Here is a 20,745-nt window from a genome sequence, read left to right as displayed (position 1 = left end):
AAGCCTGATCTCTGACAAAGTCAGAGTTAAGACTTCCACATGTATCTATATATATCTTTATTTGGCAACTAGTTTGAAATGTTTCCCAGTTTTATCAGGGTCATCTGAGTAGAGGAGGGTTGCCACATTATTTTTCAAATGAAAATCAGCACCAAAACTGGAAGAGAGCAAAGCTGAATCCTATTTTCAAACAGCATCCCTTCCTTATTGCTTCATTGCTATTTTCTAGTTAGGTTAATGACCTCTGGTGAGACATCCCAACTTGCATATACTTTCCTCTACAATTTGTGACAAGCAGGTTAGATAGGAGAATAACTAAGGTATGTTTCAATCTGTAAATTTACATATTCTGACAAATGTGGAATCTCAGCCACAATTTCTTAAAGCTTTTAAGCCTCATTTTCTCTCTTTCAGATATGTATGTTAGAGTATAATTGCCATGTAATGGGAGAACATATAGTCAACAGCAGTAGAAAGGATAAAATGATCATGTAGAAAGGATAAAATGATAATGTAATTCCAATGGCAGAAAAAAGGAAAAAAATTAAAATTTGTATGGAACCACAAAATAGCCAATGCAATATTGATAAAGAAGAACAAAGCTGGAAGCATCATTTCCCTTGATTCCAAACAATATTACAAAGCTATATTAAACAAAACAGTATGGACTGGAAAAAACTGGCACCTAAATCAATGGAATAGAATGAAGAGGCCTGAAATGAGTCCACACATTATATGGCCTACTAATTTATTACAAAGGAGCCAAGAATATATTAATTCAATAAGGAGATTGCAATCTTTTAAATAAATGGTGGTGGGAAAACTGGGCAGCCATGTGGAAAACAATGAAACTGGACTCAAACTCAAAATGATATTCCTGAGGGATATCTTCCCATTTATGACAATATAAGGACATTAAGCTAAATGAAAAAAGTTAGCGAGAGACAAATACCAGGTGATCTCACTTATATATGGAATCTTAAAAAATTTTTTTCTAAAACTGAGCTCATAGACAGAACAGATCAATGGTAGCCAGAGGTGGGAGGTGGGGTGGGTGAAACAGGTAAACGGGATCACAAGGTACACGCTTCCAGTTATAAAATAAATGCCTGGGGAATGTAATGCACAGCATAATGACCGTAGTTAATAATACTGAAGCCTTTGAAAGTTGCTAGAAAAGTGGATTTTAAAAGCTCTCATGCAAGAAAAAAGACTTTATAACTATCAGTTGTGACAGATGTTAACGTTAACTAGACTGACTTCAGTGATAACCTTGCAACATCTACAAATATCAAATTACTGTGTTGAACACCTATAAACAATATAACGCCGTGTCAACTAAAGCTCAATTTAAAACACACAAACAAGGATAGATACATACCAGTAGAGTTCAGAAGTCTCATATCAGGAGAGTACATGACACTACTGCAGTGAAATACTGAAACACTTTCATTGTTTCTACTGCTGTTGATGATATGCTTTCCCTATGACATGGCAATTACACTCTTACATATGTACCTAAAAGAGAGGGCAGAAAAAACTCTAAGAAATTATGGCTGACACATTTCACATTTATGGAAATATATAAATCTATAACTGTATCATCCTATCTACCTATTTGTCACAAATTATAAAAGAAAGTATGTGCAAGTTGTGATGTCTCACCAGAGGTGATTGATCCAGCTAAAAGTAGTTATGGGACATTAATGAATTGAGGTTGTCTGAAAACAGGCTACAGCTTTTGCCTCTATTCCAGCTTTGGTGCTGAATTGCTAGTGAAGAACAATGTGCCAACATCTTCTACCTAAATTTACCTAATAAAGCTGGGAAATATTTTAGGTTAGTCACTACTGATTTGAAAGACATGTACACAGATACACGTGATCGTCTTGAATCTCAGACTTTGTCCAAGATCAGACTTGGACTTTAGCAGGCTTCATTCATCACAGAATGCATCAGCATCCAGCAAGTCTCAACCTAAGCATAGTCAAAGGCACACAGAAAAGGTGACTGTTCTGACCCTGGCCAAGGCAGGAAGAACTATCCCATGACCTGATGATGTCACATGACCAGAGATGCTGCTGGGATGATTCCTTATTCTTTTTCACTTCTGGAAAAGGTTCTTAAGTACTAGTCCTAATTAAAGAGAAGATCAAACACTAATTTACAGAGGCCTCAAAACACTAAAGAAATCATTTCCTCTTGGATAATTTCCCATTGACTACAAAAACAACACACATAACGAGGAAAGTCTTGCTTATTGGTCCCAACTTTGGGGGTCCAGTGTATAAAAAGCCCCAGAACAGAAGTAGTCATCAGAATCTGAGAAATTCACTTCTGAACAAGAGTCCACACTCCACCACTGACAAAATGACTCACTCTTGCTGCTCCCCGTGCTGCCAGCCCACCTGCTGTGAGCCCAGCTGCTGCCAGCCTTGCTGCCCTCCTGTCTGCTGTCAGACCACCTGCTGCAGGACCACCTGCCTCAAGCCTACTTGTGTGAGCAGCTGCTGCCAGCCCACCTGCTGTGAGTCCAGCTGCTGTCGGCCTTGCTGTCCCCCAACTTGCTATCAGTCTAGTGAAAACACCTGCTGTAGGACCACCTGCCGCAAACCTACCTGTGTGACCACCTGCTGTCAGCCCGCCTGTGGTGGGTCCAGCTGCTGCCAGCCTTGCTGCCTCCCTGTCCTCTGTCAGACCACCTGCTGCAGGACCACCTGCCTCAAGCCTATTTGTGTGACCACCTGCTGCCAGCCCACCTGCTGTGAGTCCAGCTGCTGTCAGCCCTCCTGCCCCCAAACTTGCTGTCAAATCACTGAAACCACCTGCTGCAAGCCTACTTGTGTGACCAGCTGCTGTCAGCCCACCTGCTGTGCATCCAGCAGCGCTGGACAAACCTGCGGTGGTTCTAACTGCTGTCAGCCTTGCTGCCAGCCAGCCTCCTGTGCACCCGTGTACTGCCATAGGACCTGCTACCACCCCACGTGCCTCTGCCTGCCTGGGTGCCAAGACCAGAGCTGTGGATCCAGCTGCTGCCAGCCTTGCAGCCGCCCTGTCTGCTGTCAGACCACCTGCTGTAGGACCACCTGCTGCCGCCCTAGCTGTGTGTCCAGCTGCTGCCAGCCTTCCTGCTGCTGATCACCTTGCCAAGGATCCACTGTCCCTATGCAACACCTTCTATTAATTGACTTGCTACCTGGGGACAAAACAAAGTCACTTCCTAGACTTTGCTGACAACTGACATGCTCTACCAGAATTGCAGTTACTCATCTCCTTGCTTAAGAGCTTGTGAATTAGCTTGACAGAGTGCAGGGGGCTTCCTCCAATTGTCTTCCTCTGGTGCAGGAGGACCATGTGCCAACATCCTGCATCTGTGATAAGGAAGTATGTCTTGGTTTTGACTCTGAAAAAAGGATTGACCATCTAGTTCTTCTGAGTAACTTAACAAAACAAGCCCTCAGAATGTTTCTATAGGTTTCTACAGCCTATCATAATCTTTATAATCATATGTTCTCTTTTGCTATCCTCATAGTTCTTGTATCATGCTTTCTCCTTTTACCATCACTTTGAGTTTTACCTGTATGTTTCTCAATAAATGGTGTATCACAAGTCTTCTGTATGTGTTTGATTTATTGCACTTCTTTCTTCATATAGAAATTTATATATTATATGCCTTATCCAATATGAGCATCATATTAGCCCACTTCCTAATTATTATCTCATTATTAAAAACCCATTTCATTGTGTAGTGTGATTTATCTAATAATAAACAGACTCATCCAGGATGAAGTCTTCTGTTCCTGCTCAAGGGCACTTACATTGACATCCCAAGGAAGTATTAATAGATGTCTGAACCTCAGTGACTATGTCCTTGGCAAGCTATACTTGCTGTCATTGTTCATGTGGTTATCTATTGCTGGGCCTGGACACACCATGAGATGCTCCAAGGAAATTTTGTTCTCACTATTTCTCACTGCCCTCAATCTTTCCATGATAATTATCCCTCAGCAACTAGTAACTCCTCTCTCTGCCCACTGGTCTATCTAGATGAGGAGTCCAAAATGACCAGGTGACAATTTAAACATAGACTATATTCCCTAAAAACTGTGACTTTTATAGTGTTAAAGCCTTCAATCCAGGAGAGTGTAGATCCATGGGGAGGGGAAGAACAGGTTCCCATATATGTCACCCTGAGTTAAAGTGAGAGGGTTCACTATTACTTCCCTTTCTGAAACCATGTATACTACCTTTGTGGATACACATGGTATTACCTATATGGGATCCACAGAGTGGCCATTAGGTCAAAGTATGTGCCATATTCAGAAACAACATATCAATCTTGTGTGGTGTCATCTCTAAGTTTGTTCTTTACTGCACATCTACAAGACCATTTTAATTTTCCATGGGTCAGCCATCTCTTGAGGAAACTAAAAGAGGCTTAATACTCTTGGCTTAAAACTCAACATTCAGAAAGCTAAGATCAATGCATCTGGTCCCATCACTTCATGGCAAATAGATGGGGAAACAATGGAAACATTGAGAGACTATTTTGGGGGGGCTCCAAAATCACTGCAGATGGTGACTACAGCCATGAAATTAAAAGACGCTTGCTCCTTGAACGAAAAGTTATGATCACCCTAGACAGCCTATTAAAAAGCAGAGAATTACTTTGCCTTCAAAGGTCCATCTAGTCAAATCTATGGTTTTTCCAGTAGTCATGGATGGATATGAGAGTTGGACTATAAAGAAAGCTGGGCACCAAAGAATTGATGCTTTTGAACTGTGGTGTTGGAGAAGACTCTTGAGAGTCCCTTGGACTGCAAGGAGATCCAACCAATCCATCATAAAGGAAATCAGTCCTGACTATTCATTGAAAGGACTGATGCTGAAGCTGAAACTCCAATGCTTTGGCCACCTGATGTGAAGAACTGACTCATTTGAAAAGACCCTGAAGCTGGGAAAGATTGAAGGCAGGAGAAGGGGACGACAAAGAATGAGATGGTTGGATGGCATCACCGACTCAATGGACATGAGTTTGAGTAAGCTCCAGGAGTTGGTGATGGACAGGGAAGCCTGGCCTTCTGCAGTCCATGGGGTCGCAAAGAGTCGGACATGACTGAGTGACGGAACTGAACTGAACAAGACGATTCTAGTTTTCCATGGGTCAGCCATCTCTGTCATGTGATGTATGGTAGAACAAGTAGATCCCATGTTCATTTGCCTCCTGTTGATCTTGTTCATCAAAAAGTGGGTTTGTGGCTCCAAAGTTTTACTATTCAGAATCCTATGACAATATTACTATAAGCTGGTGGATAGCACTGCTGATAAGGACAACAAATTCATGTTTACAACATGGAATCTTAGTAAAGAAGAAGTGCTGTCTTTTCCATGCACATGCAATCTAAGAGTAAAACTAGCTCGCCTTCAAGTTAGATGGCTAGCTTTCCTGAGGGATATTATTCTCTGCTTCTGACTAACAGCATATACAGCAGGGCCAGCCACGGTCAGAGTGAGCTTGTGCAGTTGGTCCACACAAATCTTCCATCCCTGCCACCATGGATACTCCGTTCATGCTGTCTTGTATAAGTATCGATGCACCTAAAGATAGAGATGGGATAAGATATCCCAAACTTGTAGCCGTCCAGTGTCTCCTTTGTGACACTCTGGAGGTCATTGATGTGGGACACAAGTGAGAAACACTTTCTGCCCTCACACCTACCTCCATCTAAATAATTCTCCAAATCCCTTTACTTTCCACTCTTGCTCCTCCCTTGGCTCAATCCAAACAGTCAGTCCTTTCACCACATGCAAATAGGCAAAGAACATCGTTTCGTCAGGGCACTTTTTCTCCAAAACAAAAACAAACAAACAAAAAAATATATATATGTAATGGACATGTGTACTGACTCACTGTTCACTGTGAGTATTTTCTCTGTCCACTGCCCTTGCACAGCAGAAGTGTTATCTGTCATAATCAAAATTCTCCATTTGGCTTCAAAGCTTCTACTGAAGTTAACAGTTGATGAAATTTAAGATATTGAATGCTTATATATTATGATCAGTTTGATTTTGTAGGAATCAAATGGAATTGGGTTGGTAATTATTTTCAATATTATTTTTAATTGGAGGATAGTTACAATATTTCAATGGTTTCCACCATACATCAACATGAATCAGCCATAGGTATATATATGAAGGAGGAAACAGACAGAACAGGCTCCATCTTGAAAGCAGGACTCCATCTTGGTCCGGACTCTGGACTTCGAGCTGTATGCCCAGTATCTATAGAAACGACATACCAAGTGGAAAACCAGACCCCCTGGATTGAACAGCCCCAGGGCTCGTACCTAGACTCTCCATCACCTAAAAGAATACTCTAATTGTCTGTGGAACGAAATAGAATCATAAATTCTATTATGTGTATTCAGGTATGACCACAGGTCTGTTGATAATTGTCCACTGCTAACTACCTGGGCTTAAGGCATATGAATCACAAGTTAACTTTGATTGTGTCTTTCTTTTCCTTTGTTCAGACTAGTTTCAGAGAATTTCGGGAGGTTGGTTTGGGCAAGAACACTTAGGGTATGTATGGTTTTCACAAAAACTGGTCGGGGTCCTTGGCTAAGAGGAGACTCTACTTGGGCCCGCTGGTGTAATAAACTGCACTCCACTACCTGCATTGCCCTTCTGACTGAGTATGTTTCCCGGAACGCGTGGCTACAACACATACATCCCTTCCTCCTAAACCACCTTCCCACCTCCTTCTCCATCTCACCCTCTAGGTCAGCACAGAGCACCAGCTTTGGGTTCTGCATCACACTACAAACCTACACTGGCTATCCACTTATGGCCTCCCTGGTGGCTCCGATGGTAAAGAATCTGCCTGCAATGCAGGAGACCTGGGTTCAAACCCAGGGTAGGAAGATTCCCCTGAAAAGGGAATGGCTCCAGTGTTCTTGCCTGGACAATTCCATGAACAGAAGAGCCTGGAGGGCTACAGTTCATGGAGTCTCAAAGAGTCAGACATGGCCGAGTGACGAACACACACATACACACACATATACACATGTCCACGTCATATATGGTAATGTATATGTTTCGATGCTACTTTCTCAATTCATGCCACCCTCTCCCTCCTGCACTGTGACCATACATCTGGTCTTTATGTCTGTATCTCCTTTGCAGCCCTGCAAATAGGATCATCAGTACCATCTTTCTAGATTCTATAGATATGCGTTAATTTGCAAATTTGTCGTTCTCTTTCTGACTTTCTTCATTCGTATAATAGGCTCTAAGTTCATCCACTGCATTAGGATTGATTCAAATGTGTTCCTTTCTATAGCTGAGTAATATTTCATTGTGTATGGAATGTACACAATTATCTACCACAATGTCTTTATCCATTCATCTGTTGATAGACAGCTAGGTTGCTTCCATGTCCTTGCAATTGTAAATTAGTGCTGCAATGAACATTGGGGCAGATGTGTATTTTTCAATTAAAGTTTCCTGAGGGCATATGCCCAAGCAGCTCAATACCAGAAAAACAAACAACCCAATCAAAAAGTGGCCAGAAGAACTAAATAAGTGAAAGGTTGTTGCTAAACCATGAAAGACGACAGGATTCTTGGCCTCTGGAGAAGAATTCAATCCAGGGCTAGTGACGAGCTTCTGAGCTTTGATTGCTCAGACCTTTTGTGTAATAAAGTTTTGTTAACGTATAAACGAGATAGAGAAAGCTTCTGACATAGACATCAGAAAGGGGCGGAGAGAATGCCCCACTGCTAGTCTTTAGCCAGATGTTATATAGCTACTAAGCTAAGCTAAGTCGCTTCAGTCGTGTCCGACTCTGTGCGACCCCAGAGATGGCAGCCCACCAAGCTCCCCCGTCCCTGGGATTCTCCAGGCAAGAACACTGGAGTGGGCTGCCATTTCCTCCTCCAATGCATGAAAGTGAAAAGTGAAAGTGAAGTCACTCAGTCATGTCCGACTCTTCACGACCCCATGGACTGCAGCCCACCAGGCTCCTCCGTCCATGGGATTTTCCAGGCAAGAGTACTGGAGTGGGGTGCCATTGCCTTCTCCGTATACAGCTACTAGCAGTCTGCTAATCAGAGAAAGGAAATTTCTCAAAACTCAGAGAATGGCACCAGGCCCCTCACCCACAACATGCATTTTGAGATAACATTGGCAGCAGCTGAGTCATCCCGGGCCATAAAACGATTGACATGAATCTTGAAGAAAAGGCAGTTTACCAAGCAAATATATGATTTCATTAACATAGATTAGGAGAACAGTGTATAAGTACAACACACTCGTTTGTCAAGTGGGTTCTGAGTCTTGGTGGAACCGACTTGAAGACAGAGTCTAGGGTCCATACATAGCACATTAACACAGCTTAAGACAAACATTTCCATAGAAAACGCACTGATTAGCTCAAGGTCTGAGAACAGTTACGTTCAGGTGGAATCAGGTGCCTTCATGGCAACACAGGATTTTAAGAGAAACCTCTTTTTACATTTGTATAGAGAAGGGGAAAAAATTCTTAACACTTGTCATTCGTTTCCTCCTGCCACTTAAGAGAGAGAGAAAAAATGTCTGACACTTGCAGCTTACTTCCTCCATTTGGAGACCCCTGGCCTTCCTGCCTGTTACCCTCTCACAAGCATTTCCCCAAAGAAGACATAAAGATGGCTAATAAACACATGAAAAGATGCTCACCATCATTCTTTATTAGAGAAATGCAAATTAAAACTACAATGAGGTATCATCTCACACCAACCAAAATGGCCATCATCAAAAAGTCTACAAACCACAATGGGCTGGCAGTTATTACTCATGTATTCTTTAATCATTGAGGGTAGCACTAAACTCTGCTGTTCTCTACAGATGTGCTACAGGTTCTTATTAATTCTATGACTTGGAAGTTAAATAATTTATAAATTTGAGAATGGTTTATGTTAAGTCAGGCATACAGACTTAAATAAAGTAGATAAAATCTTACATTACCATGGAACACGTAAGAGAAACAATGATTCTCTACTAATAATGGTGATGAATCAATTTGTTTTGAGATATCCCTGAAAATATAAGAATTGTTGCTTTTGCAAAAGGTGTCTATTTGCAGACTGACTGACCCAGTGAGAGACAGAAAGAGAAAGAAAATACTTCTAATCTATGGGTAGACATACTACATAGAAAGAGAGTAGTAGGAAAATAGATATAAACAATTCTTGAGGTGACTTATGTATATATTCCCCTAATCAAGTGTTAATGAGTAGCAGAACAGAAATTTGAACTCTCTTCCATATGATATTAATTCCCATAACAGAGCTATTTTCTTTTTCCACCATGGAGAATTTATGGTTGAAGATAAGATAAACAGAAGCACAAATCTATGAGGGAACTTAGTACAGAAAGTGGATAGTGTACACTAGAAGCATCTTACAAAGGCACAAATAAAAGTCAAAAGAATGATCATGTACATCTATTTGTTTCAATGATATTTCATTTGACTAAACTAGAATCTGGAAACGTCTAGAATATTTACAGAAACTACTCTGACTTAACCTTAACACTACATATCTGATTGAAAAGGTCAGTGATAGAGGTCTTGGGGGAAAATGAGAATCTTCAGGTTCTGTAGTCAGTAGGCAAATACTGGGCATACAGAAAAGCACATCCCAAGAGGTGGGAGAGTGAGCACATGCCAGGGATAAGGGAGAAATCACTGTGATTTTGCAGTACAGGCATCTTCTCCTGGGAAGAGTAACAGCTCAGCAACACCATTCTGTCTAACAAGTGATCCCAGTGAGCAAAAGTTTCAGGAGACTGGATTAGGGGAAGGAGAAATGCTAAAGTAATCAATTTCTATTTATAAGAGATGCTTAAAAATGGAATGGGTTACCACGGCAGTAGGAAGTCACACCACTGGAGGTATGGAAGTGTTCAACTAAACACTCAAACAGTTGGAATATTGTATTTTTGATTTGTAGCCTCTGTGAGTGAATTCTATCAGGGGACTGCAAGTTCAGTTCAGTTCAGTCGCTCAGCCGTGTCTGACTCTTTGCGACCCCATGAATCGCAGCATGCCATACCTCCCTGTCCATCATCAACACCCGGAGTTCACTCAAACTCATGTCTGTCGAGTCGGTGATGCCATCCAGCCATCTCATCCTCTGTCGTCCCCTTCTCCTCCTGCCCCCAATCCCTCCCAGCATCAGAGTCTTTTCCAATGAGACAACTCTTCCCATGAGGTGGCCAAAGTACTGGAGTTTCAGCTTTAGCATCATTCCTTCCAAAGAACACCCAGGCTGATTTCCCTTAGAATGGACTGGTTGGATCTCCTTGCAGTCCAGGGGACTCTCAAGAGTCTTCTCCAACACCACAGTTCAAAGCATCAATTCTTCGGCACTCAGCTTTCTTCACAGTCCAACTCTCGCATCCATACATGACCACAGGAAAAACCATAGCCTTGACTAGACGGACCTTTGTTGGCAAAGTAATGTCTTTGCTTTTCAATATGCTATCTAGGTTGGTCATAACTTTCCTTCCAAGAAGTAAGCATTTTTTAATTTCATGGCTGTAATCACCATCTGCAGTGATTTTGGAGCCCCCCAAAATAAATTCTGACACTGTTTCCACAGTTTCCCCATCTACTTGCCATGAAGTGATGGAACCAGATGCCATGATCTTTATTTTCTGAATGTTGAGCTTGAAGCCAACTTTTTCACTCTCCTCTTTCACTTTCATCAAGAGGCTCTTTAGTTCCTCTTCACTTTCTGCCATAAGGGTGGTGTCATCTGCATATCTGAGGTTATTGATATTTCTCCTGGCAATCTTGATTCCAGCTTGTGCTTCTTCCAGCCCAGCATTTCTTATGATGTACTCTGCATATAAGTTAAATAAGCAGGGTGACAATATACAGCCTTGACGAACTCCTTTTCCTATTTGAAACCAGTGTGTTGTTCCATGTCCAGTTCTAACTGTTGCTTCCTGACCTGCATATAGGTTTCTCAAGAGGCAGATCAGGGGGTCTGGTATTCCCATCTCTTGAAGAATTTAACACAGTTTATTGTGATCCACACAGTCAAAGGCTTTGGCATAGTCAATAAAGCAGAAATAGATGTTTTTCTGGAACTCTCTTGCTTTTTCCATGATCCAGCAGATGCTGGCAATTTGAACTCTGGTTCCTCTGCCTTTCTAAAACCAGCTTGAACATCTGGAAGTTCGCGGTTCACGTATTGCTGAAGTCTGGCCTGGAGAATTTTGAGCATTACTTTACGAGCTTGTGAGATGAGTGCAATTTGTGGTAGTTTGAGCATTCTTCGGCATTGTCTTTCTTTGGGATTGGAATGAAAACTGACCTTTTCCTGTCCTGTGGCCACTGCTGAGTTTTCCAAATTTGCTGGCATGTTGAGTGCAGCACTTTCACAGCATCATCTTTCAGGATTTGGAATAGCTCAACTGGAATTCCATCACCTCCACTAGCTTTGTTCGTAGGGATGCTTTCTAAGGCCCACTTGACTTCACATTCCAGGATGTCTGGCTCTAGGTCAGTGATCACACCATCGTGATTATCTGGGTCATGAAGATCTTTTCTGTACAGTTCTTCTGTGTATTCTTGCCACCTGTTCTTAATATCTTCTGCTTCTGTTAGGTCCATACAATTTCTGTCCTTTATCGAGCCCATCTTTGCATGAAATGTTCCCTTGGTATCTCTAATTTTCTTGAAGAGATCTCTAGTCTTTCCCATTCTGTTGTTTTCCTCTATTTTTTTGCACTGATCGCTGAGGAAGGCTTTCTTATCTCTGCTTGCTATTCTTTGGAACTCTGCATTCAGATGCTTATATCTTTCCTTTTCTCCTTTGCTTTTCACTTCTCTTCTTTTCACAGCTATTTGCAAGGCTTCCTCAGACAGCCACTTTGATTTTTTGCATTTCTTTTCCATGGGGATGGTCTTGATCCCTGTCTCCTGTACAGTGTCACGACCTCCATCCCTAGTTCATCAGGCACTCTATCTATCAGGTCTAGACCCTTAAAATTATTTCTCACTTCCACTGTATAATAATAAGGGATTTGATTTAGGTCATACCTGAATGGTCTAGTGGTTTTCCCTAATAGATCTGTGGTCATACCCCAATAAGCATAATAGAATTATGATTCTACTCAGTTACACAGATGATTAGGGTATTCTTTTAGGTGATGGAGGGTCTAGGTACAAGCAGTGGGGCTCTTCATCCAGGGGGTTTGGTTTTCCAGTTGATATGTCATTTCTATAGATACTGGGCATATAGCTCAAAATCCACAGTCTGGCCCAAAGATGGAGTCCTGCTTTCAACATGGAGCCTGTTCTGTCTGTTTCCTCCTTCATACATATACTTATGGCTGATTCATGTTGATGTATGGTGGAAACAATTGCAATATTGTAATTATCCTCTAATTAAAAATAATATTGAAAATAATTACCAACCCAATTCCATTTGATTCCTACAAAATCAAACTGATCTTAATACATGAGCATTCAATATCTTAAATTTCATCAATGTTAACTTCAGTAGAAGCTTTGAAGCCAAATGGAGAATTTTGATTATGACAGATAACACTTCTGCTGTGCAAGGGCAGTGGACAGAGAAAATACTCACAGTGAACAGTGAGTCAGTACACATGTCCATTATATATATATATATATATATATATATATTTTTTTGGAGAAAATGTATGGATTGAGCAAAGGGAGGAGCAAGAGTGGAAAGTAAAGGGATTTGGAGAATTATTTAGATGGAGGTAGGTGTGAGGGAAGAAAGTGTTTCCCGCTTGTGTCTCACATCAATGACCTCCAGAGTGTTTACCACAGGGGAGACACTGGACGGCTACAAGTTTGGGATATCTTATCCCATCTCTATCTTTAGGTGCATCGATACTTACACAAGGGAGCATGAACGGAGTACCCATGGTGGCAGGCATGGAAGATTTGTGTGGACCAACTGCACAAGCTCACTCTGACCGTGGCTGGCCCTGCTGTATATGCTGTTAGTCAGAAGCAGAGAATAATATCCCTCAGGAAACCTAGCCATCTAACTTCAAGGCAAGCTAGTTTTCCTCTTAGATTACATGTGTGTGGAAAAGACAGCAATTCTTCTTTACTACGATTCCATGTTGTAAACATGGATTTGTTGTCCTTATCAGCAGTGCTATCCACCAGCTTATAGTAATATTGTCATAGGACTCTGAAGAGTAAAACTTTGGACCCACTTTTTGATGAACAAGATCAATAAGAGGCAAATGAACATGGGATCTACTTGTTCTACCATACATCACATGACAGAAATGGCTGACCCATGGAAAATTAGAATCGTCTGGTTCAGTTCAGTTCTGTCACTCAGTCATGTTTGCCTATTTGCGACCCCATGGACTGCAGCACACCAGGCTTCCCTGTCCATCACCAACTCCTGGAGCTTACTCAAACTCATGTCCATTGAGTCGGTGATGCCATCCAACCATCTCATCCTCTGTCGTCCCCTTCTCCTGCCTTCAATCTTTCCCAGCTTCAGGGTCTTTTCAAAAGAGTCAGTTCTTCACATCAGGTGGCCAAAGTATTGGAGTTTCAGCTTCAGCATCAGTCCTTTCAATGAATAGTCAGGACTGATTTCCTTTAGGATGGATTGGTTGGATCTCTTTGTAGTCCAAGGGACTCTCAAGGGTCTTCTCCAACACCACAGTTCAAAAGCATCCATTCTTCGGTGCTCAGCTTTCTTTATAGTCCAACTCTCACCTTCATCCATAACTACTGGAAAAACCATAGCTTTGACTAGATGGACCTTTGTAGGCAAAGTAATTCTCTGCTTTTTAATAGGCTGTCTAGGTTGGTCATAACTTTTCTTTCAAGAGCAAGCATCTTTTAATTTCATGGCTGCTGTCACCATCTGCAGTGATTTTGGAGCCCCTCAAAACAGTCTCTCAGTGTTTCCATGGTTTCCCCATCTATTTGCCATGAAGGGATGGGACCAGAGGCCATGATCTTAGTTTTCTGAATGTTGAGTTTTAAGCCAAGAGTATTAAGCCTCTTTCAGTTTCATCCAGAGATGGCTGACCCATGGAAAATTTGAATGGTCTTGTAGATGTGCAGTAAAGAACCAAAAAAGAGATGACAGCACTCGAGATTGATATGTTGTTTCTGAATATGGCACATACTTTGACCTAATGGCCACCCTGTGGTTCCCATATAGGTAGTACCATGTATATCCACAAAGGTGGTATACATGGTTTCAGAAAGTGAAGTAGCAGTGAACCCTCTCACTTTAACTCAGGGTGACATATATGGGAATCTGTTCTTCCCCTCCCCATGGATCTACACTCTCTTGGATTGAAGGTTTAAATACTATAGAAGTCACATATTTTAGGAAATATAATCTATGTTTAAACTATCACCTGGTCATTTTGGACTCCTCATCTCGATAGACCAGTGGGCAGACAGGAGTTACTAATTGCTGACGGATGAAAATATATCATGAAAAGATATCATGCAAAGATAGAGGGCAGGGAGAAATAGTCTGAACATAATTTCCCTGGAGTATCTCATGGTGTGTCCAGGCCCAGCAATAGATAACCACATGAACAATGACAGCAAGTACAGATTGCCAAGGACATAGTCACTGAGGTTCAGACATCTATTAATACTTCCTTGGGATGTCAATGTAAGTGCCCTTGAGCAGGAACAGAAGACTTCATCCTGGATGAGTCTGTTTATTATTAGGTAAATCACACTACACAATGAAATGGGTTTTTAATAATGAGATCATAATTAGGAAGGGGGTAATATGATGCTCATATTGGATAAGACATATAATATATAAATTTCTATATGAGGAATGTGGTGCAATAAATCAAACACATGCAGAAGAATTGTGGTACACCATTTATTGAGAAACATACAGGTAAAACTCAAAGTGAGCGTAAAAGGAGAAAGCATGATACAAGAACTACGAGGATAGCAAAAGAGAACATATGATTATAAAGGTTATGATAGGCTGCAGAAGCCTATAGAAACATTCTGAGAGCTTGTTTTCTTAAGTTACTCAGAAGAACTAGATGGTCAATCCTATTTTCAGAGTCAAAACCAAGACATACTTCCTTATCACAGATGCAGAATGTTGGCACATGGTCCTCCTACACCAGAGGAAGACAATTGGAGGAAGCCCCCTGCACTCTGTCAAGCTAATTCACAAGCTCTTAAGCAAGGAGATGAGTAACTGCAATTCTGGTAGATCATGTCAGTTGTCAGCAAAGTCTAGGAAGTGACTTTGTTTTGTCCCCAGGTAGCAAGTCAATTAATAGAAGGTGTTGTATAGGGACAGTGGATCCTTGGCAAGGTGATCAGCAGCAGGAAGGCTGGCAGCAGCTGGACACACAGCTAGGGCGGCAGCAGGTGGTCCTACAGCAGGTGGTCTGACAGCAGACAGGGCGGCTGCAAGGCTGGCAGCAGCTGGATCCACAGCTCTGGTCTTGGCACCCAGGCAGGCAGAGGCACGTTGGGTGGTAGCAGATTCTATGGCAGTACACAGGTGCACAGCAAGCTGGCTGACAGCAAGACTGGCTGCAGCTGGACCCACTGAAGGTTTGTCCACAGCTGCTGGACACACAGCAGGTGGGCTGACAGCAGGTGGTCACACAAGTAGGCTTGCGGCAGGTGGTCCTACAGCAGGTGGTTTCACTAGCTTGATAGCAAGTTGGAGGGCAGGAGGGCTGGCAGCAGATTGACTCACAGCAGGTGGGCTGACAGCAGGGTTTGCTGCAACAGCTGGGCTGGCAGCAGGTGGTCACACAGGTAGGTTTGCAGCAGGTGGTCCTGCTGCAAGTTGGGGGGCAGCAGGGCTTGCAGCAGCTGGACTCACAGCAAGTGGTCCTGCAGAAGATGGGCTGACAGCACAGGGAGCAGCACGAGTGGGTCATTGCGTCTGTGGTGGAGGGTGGACTCTGGCTCAGAGCTGAGTTTCTCAGATTCTGAGGACTCCTCCTGTTCTGGGGCTTTTATATCCTGGACCCCCAATGTTGGGACCAATAAGCAGGACTTTCCTGGTTGTTATTTATGTTCCTGTTGTAGTTTTGGATAATTGTCATGGAGGTAGTTGTTTTCTTAGTGTTTTATCAGAGGCCTCTGTATATTAGTGTTTGATCTTTTCCTTAATTGGGTCTGGTACTTAAGAATCTTTCCTAGAAATGTAAATGTCAGGAATCATCACCAGCAGCATTTCTGGTCATGTGACATCATCTGGTCATGGGGTACTTCCTGCTGGCTCTGTGAAAGTCAGAATAGTTCTCCTTTCTGAGCTTTGTTCCTTTGGCTCTACTTAGATTGAGACGTGCCTCGAAAGGGTCGGGATGCTGATGCATTCTGTGATGAATGAAGCCTGCTTGAGTTCAAGCCTGATCTCTGACAAAGTCAGAGTTAAGACTTCCACATGTATCTATATATATATCTTTATTTGGCAACTAGTTTGAAATGTTTCCCAGTTTTATCAGGGTCATCTGAGTAGAGGAGGGTTGCCACATTATTTTTCAAATGAAAATCAGCACCAAAACTGGAAGAGAGGCAAAGCTGAATCCTATTTTCAAACAGCATCCCTTCCTTACTGCTTCATTGCTGTTTTCTAGTTAGGTTAATGACCTCTGGTGAGACATTCCAACTTGCATATACTTTCTTCTACAATTTGTGACAAGCAGGTTAGATAGGAGAATAACTAAGGTATGTTTCAATCTGTAAATTTACATATTCTGACAAATGTGGAATCTCAGCCACAATTTCTTAAAGATTTTAGGCCTCATTTTCTCTCTTTCAGATATATATGTTAGAGTATAATTGCCATGTAATGGGAGAACATATAGTCAACAGCAGTAGAAAGGATAAAATGATCATGTAGAAAGGATAAAATGATAATGTAATTCCAATGGCAGAAAAAAGGAAAAAAATTAAAATTTGTATGGAACCACAAAATAGCCAATGCAATATTGATAAAGAAGAACAAAGCTGAAAGCATCATTTTCCTTGATTCCAAACAGTAATACAAAGCTATATTAAACAAAACAGTATGGACTGGAAAAAACCGGCACCTAAATCAATGGAATAGAATAAAGAGGCCTGAAATGAGTCCACACATTATATGGCCTACTAATTTATTACAAAGGGGCCAAGAATATATTAATGCAATAAGGAGATTGCAATCTTTTAAATAAATGGTGGTGGGAAAACTGGGCAGCCATGTGGAAAACAATGAAACTGGACTCAAACTCAAAATGATATTCCTGAGGAGTATCTTCCCATTTATGACAATATAAGAACATTAAGCTAAATGAAAAAAGTTAGAGAGAGACAAATACCATGTGATTTCACTTATATATGGAATCTTAAAAATTTTTTTTCTAAAACTGAGCTCATAGACAGAACAGATCAATGGTAGCCAGAGGTGGGAGGTGGGGTGGGTGAAACAGGTAAACGGGATCACAAGGTACAGGCTTCCAGTTATAAAATAAATGCCTGGGGAATGTAATGCACAGCATAATGACCATAGTTAATAATACTGAAACCTTTGAGGTGGCTAGAAAAGGGGATTTTAAAAGCTCTCATGCAAGAAAAAAGACTTTGTAACTATCAATTGTGACAGATGATAACATTAACTAGACTTACTGCAGTGATAACTTTGCAACATCTACAAATATCAAATTATTATGTTGAACACCTATAAACAATATAACGTCGTGTCAACTAAAGCTCAATTTAAAACACACAAACAAGGATAGATACATACCAGTAGAGTTCAGAAGTCGCATATCAGGAGAGTACATGACACTACTGCAGTGAAATATTGAAACATTTTCATTGTTTCTACTGCTGTTGATTATATGCTTTCCCTATGACATGGCAATTACACTCTTACATATGTACCTAAAAGAGAGGGCAGAAAAACTCTAAGAAATTATGGCTGACACATTTTACATTTATGGAAATATATAAATCTATAACTGTATCATCCTATCTACCTATTTGTCACAAATTATAAAAGAAAGTATGTGAAAGTTGCGATGTCTCACCAGAGGTGATTGATCCAGCTAAAAATAGTTATGGGACATTAATAAATTGAGGTTGTCTGAAAACAGGGTACAGCTTTTGCCTCTATTCCAGCTTTGATGCTGAATTGCTAGTGAAGAACAATGTGCCAACATCTTCTACCTAAATTTACCTAATAAAGCTGGGAAATATTTTAGGTCAGTCACTACTGATTTGAAAGACATGTACACAGATACACGTGATCGTCTTGAATCTCAGACTTTGTCCGAGATCAGACTTGGACTTTAGCAGGCTTCATTCATCACAGAATGCATCAGCATCCAGCAAGTCTCAACCTAAGCATAGTCAAAGGCACACAGAAAAGGTGACTGTTCTGACCCTGGCCAAGGCAGGAAGAACTATCCCATGACCTGATGATGTCACATGACCAGAGATGCTGCTGGGATGATTCCTTATTCTTTTTCACTTCTGGAAAAGGTTCTTAAGTACTAGTCCTAATTAGAGAGAAGATCAAACACTAATTTACAGAGGCCTCAAAACACTAAAGAAATTATTTCCTCTTGGATAATTTCCCACTGACTACAAATACAACATACACAACAAGGAAAGTCTTGCTTATTGGTCCCAAGATTGGAGGTCCAGTGTATAAAAAGCCCCAGAGCAGAAGTAGTCTTCAGAATCTGAGAAACTCACTTCTGAACAGGAGTCCATACTCGACCACTGACAAAATGACTCACTCCTGCTGCTCCCCGTGCTGCCAGCCCACCTGCTGTGAGTCCAGCTGCTGTCGGCCTTGCTGTCCCCCAACTTGCTATCAGTCTAGTGAAAACACCTGCTGTAGGACCACCTGCTGCAAACCTACCTGTGTGACCACCTGCTGTCAGCCCAACTGTGGTGGGTCCAGCTGCTGCCAGCCTTGCTGCCTCCCTGTCCGCTGTCAGACCACCTGCTGCAGGACCACCTGCCTCAAGCCTATTTGTGTGACCACCTGCTGCCAGCCCACCTGCTGTGAGTCCAGCTGCTGTCAGCCCTCCTGCCCCCAAACTAGCTGTCAAATCACTGAAACCACCTGCTGCAAACCTACCTGTGTGACCAGCTGCTGTCAGCCCACCTGCTGTGGGTCCATCAGTGCTGGACAAACCTGCGGTGGTTCTAACTGCTGTCAGCCTTGCTGCCAGCCAGCCTCCTGTGCACCTGTGTACTGCCACAGAACCTGCTACCACCCCACGTGCCTCTGCCTGCCTGGGTGCCGAGACCAGAGCTGTGGATCCAGCTGCTGCCAGCCTTGCAGCCGCCCTGTCTGCTGTCAGACCACCTGCTGTAGGACCACCTGCTGCCGCCCTAGCTGTGTGTCCAGCTGCTGCCAGCCTTCCTGCTGCTGATCACCTTGCCAAGGATCCACTGTCCCTATACAACACCTTCTATTAATTGACTTGCTACCTGGGGACAAAACAAAGTCACTTCCTAGACTTTGCTGACAACTGACATGCTCTACCAGAATTTCAGTTACTCATCTCCTTGCTTAAGAGCTTGTGAATTAGGTTGATGGAGTGCACGGGCTTCCTCCAATTGTCTTCCTGGTGTAGGAGAACCATGTGCCAACATCCTGCATCTGTGATAAGGAAGTATGTCTTGGTTTTGACTCTGAAAATAGGATTGACCATCTAGTTCTTCTGAGTAACTTAAGAAAACAAGCTCTCAGAATGTTTCTATAGGTTTTTACAGCCTATCATAATCTTTATAATCATGTTTTCTCTTTTGTTATCCTCATAGTTCTTCTATCATGCTTTCTCCTTTTATGATCACTGTGAGTTTTACCTGTATGTTTCTCAATAAATGGTGTATCACAATTCTTCTGTATGTGTTTTATTTATTTCATCACATTCCTCATATAGAAATTTATATATTATATGTCTTATCCAATATGAGCATCATATTACCCCCTTCCTAATTATTATCTCGGTATTAAAAACCCATTTCATTGTGTAGTGTGATTTACCTAATAATAAACAGACATATCCAGGATGAAGTTTTCTGTTCCTGCTCAAGGGCACTTACATATACCTCCCAAGGAACTATTAATAGATGTCTGAACCTCAGTGACTATGTCCTTGGCAATCTGTACTTGCTGTCATTGTTCATGTGGTTATCTATTGCTGGGCCTGGACACACCATGAGATACTCCAAGGAAATTTTGTTCTCACTATTTCTCGCTGCCCTCAATCTTTTCATGATAATTATCCCTCAGCAACTAGTAACTCCTCTCTCTGCCCACTGGTCTATCTAGATGAGGAGTCCAAAATGACCAGGTGACAATTTAAACATAGACTATATTCCCTAAAAATGTGACTTTTATACTATTAAAACCTTCAATCTAGGAGAGTGTAGATCCATTGGGAGGGGAAGAACAGATTCCCATATATGTCACCCTGAGTTAAAGTGAGAGGGTTCACTGCTACTTCCCTTTCTGAAACCATGTATACTACCTTTGTGGATACACATGGTACTACCAATATGGGATCCACAGAGTGGCCATTAGGTCAAAGTATGTGCCATATTCAGAAACAACATATCAATCTTGTGTGGTGTCGTCTCTAAGTTGGTTCTTACTGCACATCTACAAGACCATTTTAATTTTCCATGGGTCAGCCATCTCTTGATGAAACTGAAAGAGGCTTAATACT

At 41.8% G+C, this 20,745-nt stretch overlaps 3 protein-coding genes across 11 annotated transcripts; 2 read left to right on the top strand and 1 right to left on the bottom strand.

Annotated features, from left to right (window-relative positions):
• The first annotated feature begins 2,370 nt into the window (after positions 1-2,370).
• On the top strand, positions 2,371-3,138 carry LOC147351637 (uncharacterized). 8 transcript variants are annotated; one of them, XM_086355375.1, is made up of 3 exons: positions 2,371-2,393; positions 2,508-2,685; positions 2,785-3,138. In XM_086355375.1, the coding sequence occupies exons 1-3, from the start codon at positions 2,371-2,373 to the stop codon at positions 3,136-3,138; spliced, it is 555 nt and encodes a 184-aa protein (XP_086211501.1). The 8 variants fall into 8 exon arrangements, with proteins under 8 accessions (XP_086211501.1, XP_086211503.1, XP_086211502.1 ...); XM_086355377.1 differs by having other exon boundaries at positions 2,371-2,417; positions 2,598-2,768; positions 2,853-3,138; XM_086355376.1 differs by having other exon boundaries at positions 2,371-2,417; positions 2,598-2,854; positions 2,939-3,138.
• Positions 3,139-14,901: 11,763 nt separating this feature from the next.
• Positions 14,902-15,948, bottom strand: LOC147351636 (uncharacterized). Of its 2 annotated transcripts, none has more exons than XM_086355389.1 (2): positions 15,852-15,948; positions 14,902-15,713 (listed from the first exon to the last, which is right to left on the bottom strand). In XM_086355389.1, the coding sequence occupies exons 1-2, from the start codon at positions 15,946-15,948 to the stop codon at positions 15,373-15,375; spliced, it is 438 nt and encodes a 145-aa protein (XP_086211515.1). In that variant the 3' UTR covers positions 14,902-15,372. The 2 variants fall into 2 exon arrangements, with proteins under 2 accessions (XP_086211515.1, XP_086211514.1); XM_086355388.1 differs by having other exon boundaries at positions 14,902-15,844; positions 15,887-15,948.
• Positions 15,949-18,789: 2,841 nt separating this feature from the next.
• On the top strand, positions 18,790-19,658 carry LOC147351635 (uncharacterized). The gene is made up of 2 exons (XM_086360979.1): positions 18,790-18,836; positions 18,903-19,658. The coding sequence occupies exons 1-2, from the start codon at positions 18,790-18,792 to the stop codon at positions 19,441-19,443; spliced, it is 588 nt and encodes a 195-aa protein (XP_086217105.1). The 3' UTR covers positions 19,444-19,658.
• The last annotated feature ends 1,087 nt before the right edge of the window (positions 19,659-20,745 follow it).

This window comes from Bos grunniens, chromosome 19 (assembly GCF_055505025.1).
Source record: "Bos grunniens cultivar Pamir isolate PY7600 chromosome 19, Bosgru_T2T1.0, whole genome shotgun sequence".
NCBI classification, from domain to species: Eukaryota; Metazoa; Chordata; class Mammalia; order Artiodactyla; family Bovidae; genus Bos; species Bos grunniens.
The sequence above is the reverse complement of the archived record's forward strand: the minus strand, read 5'-3'. Positions and strand labels throughout refer to the sequence as shown.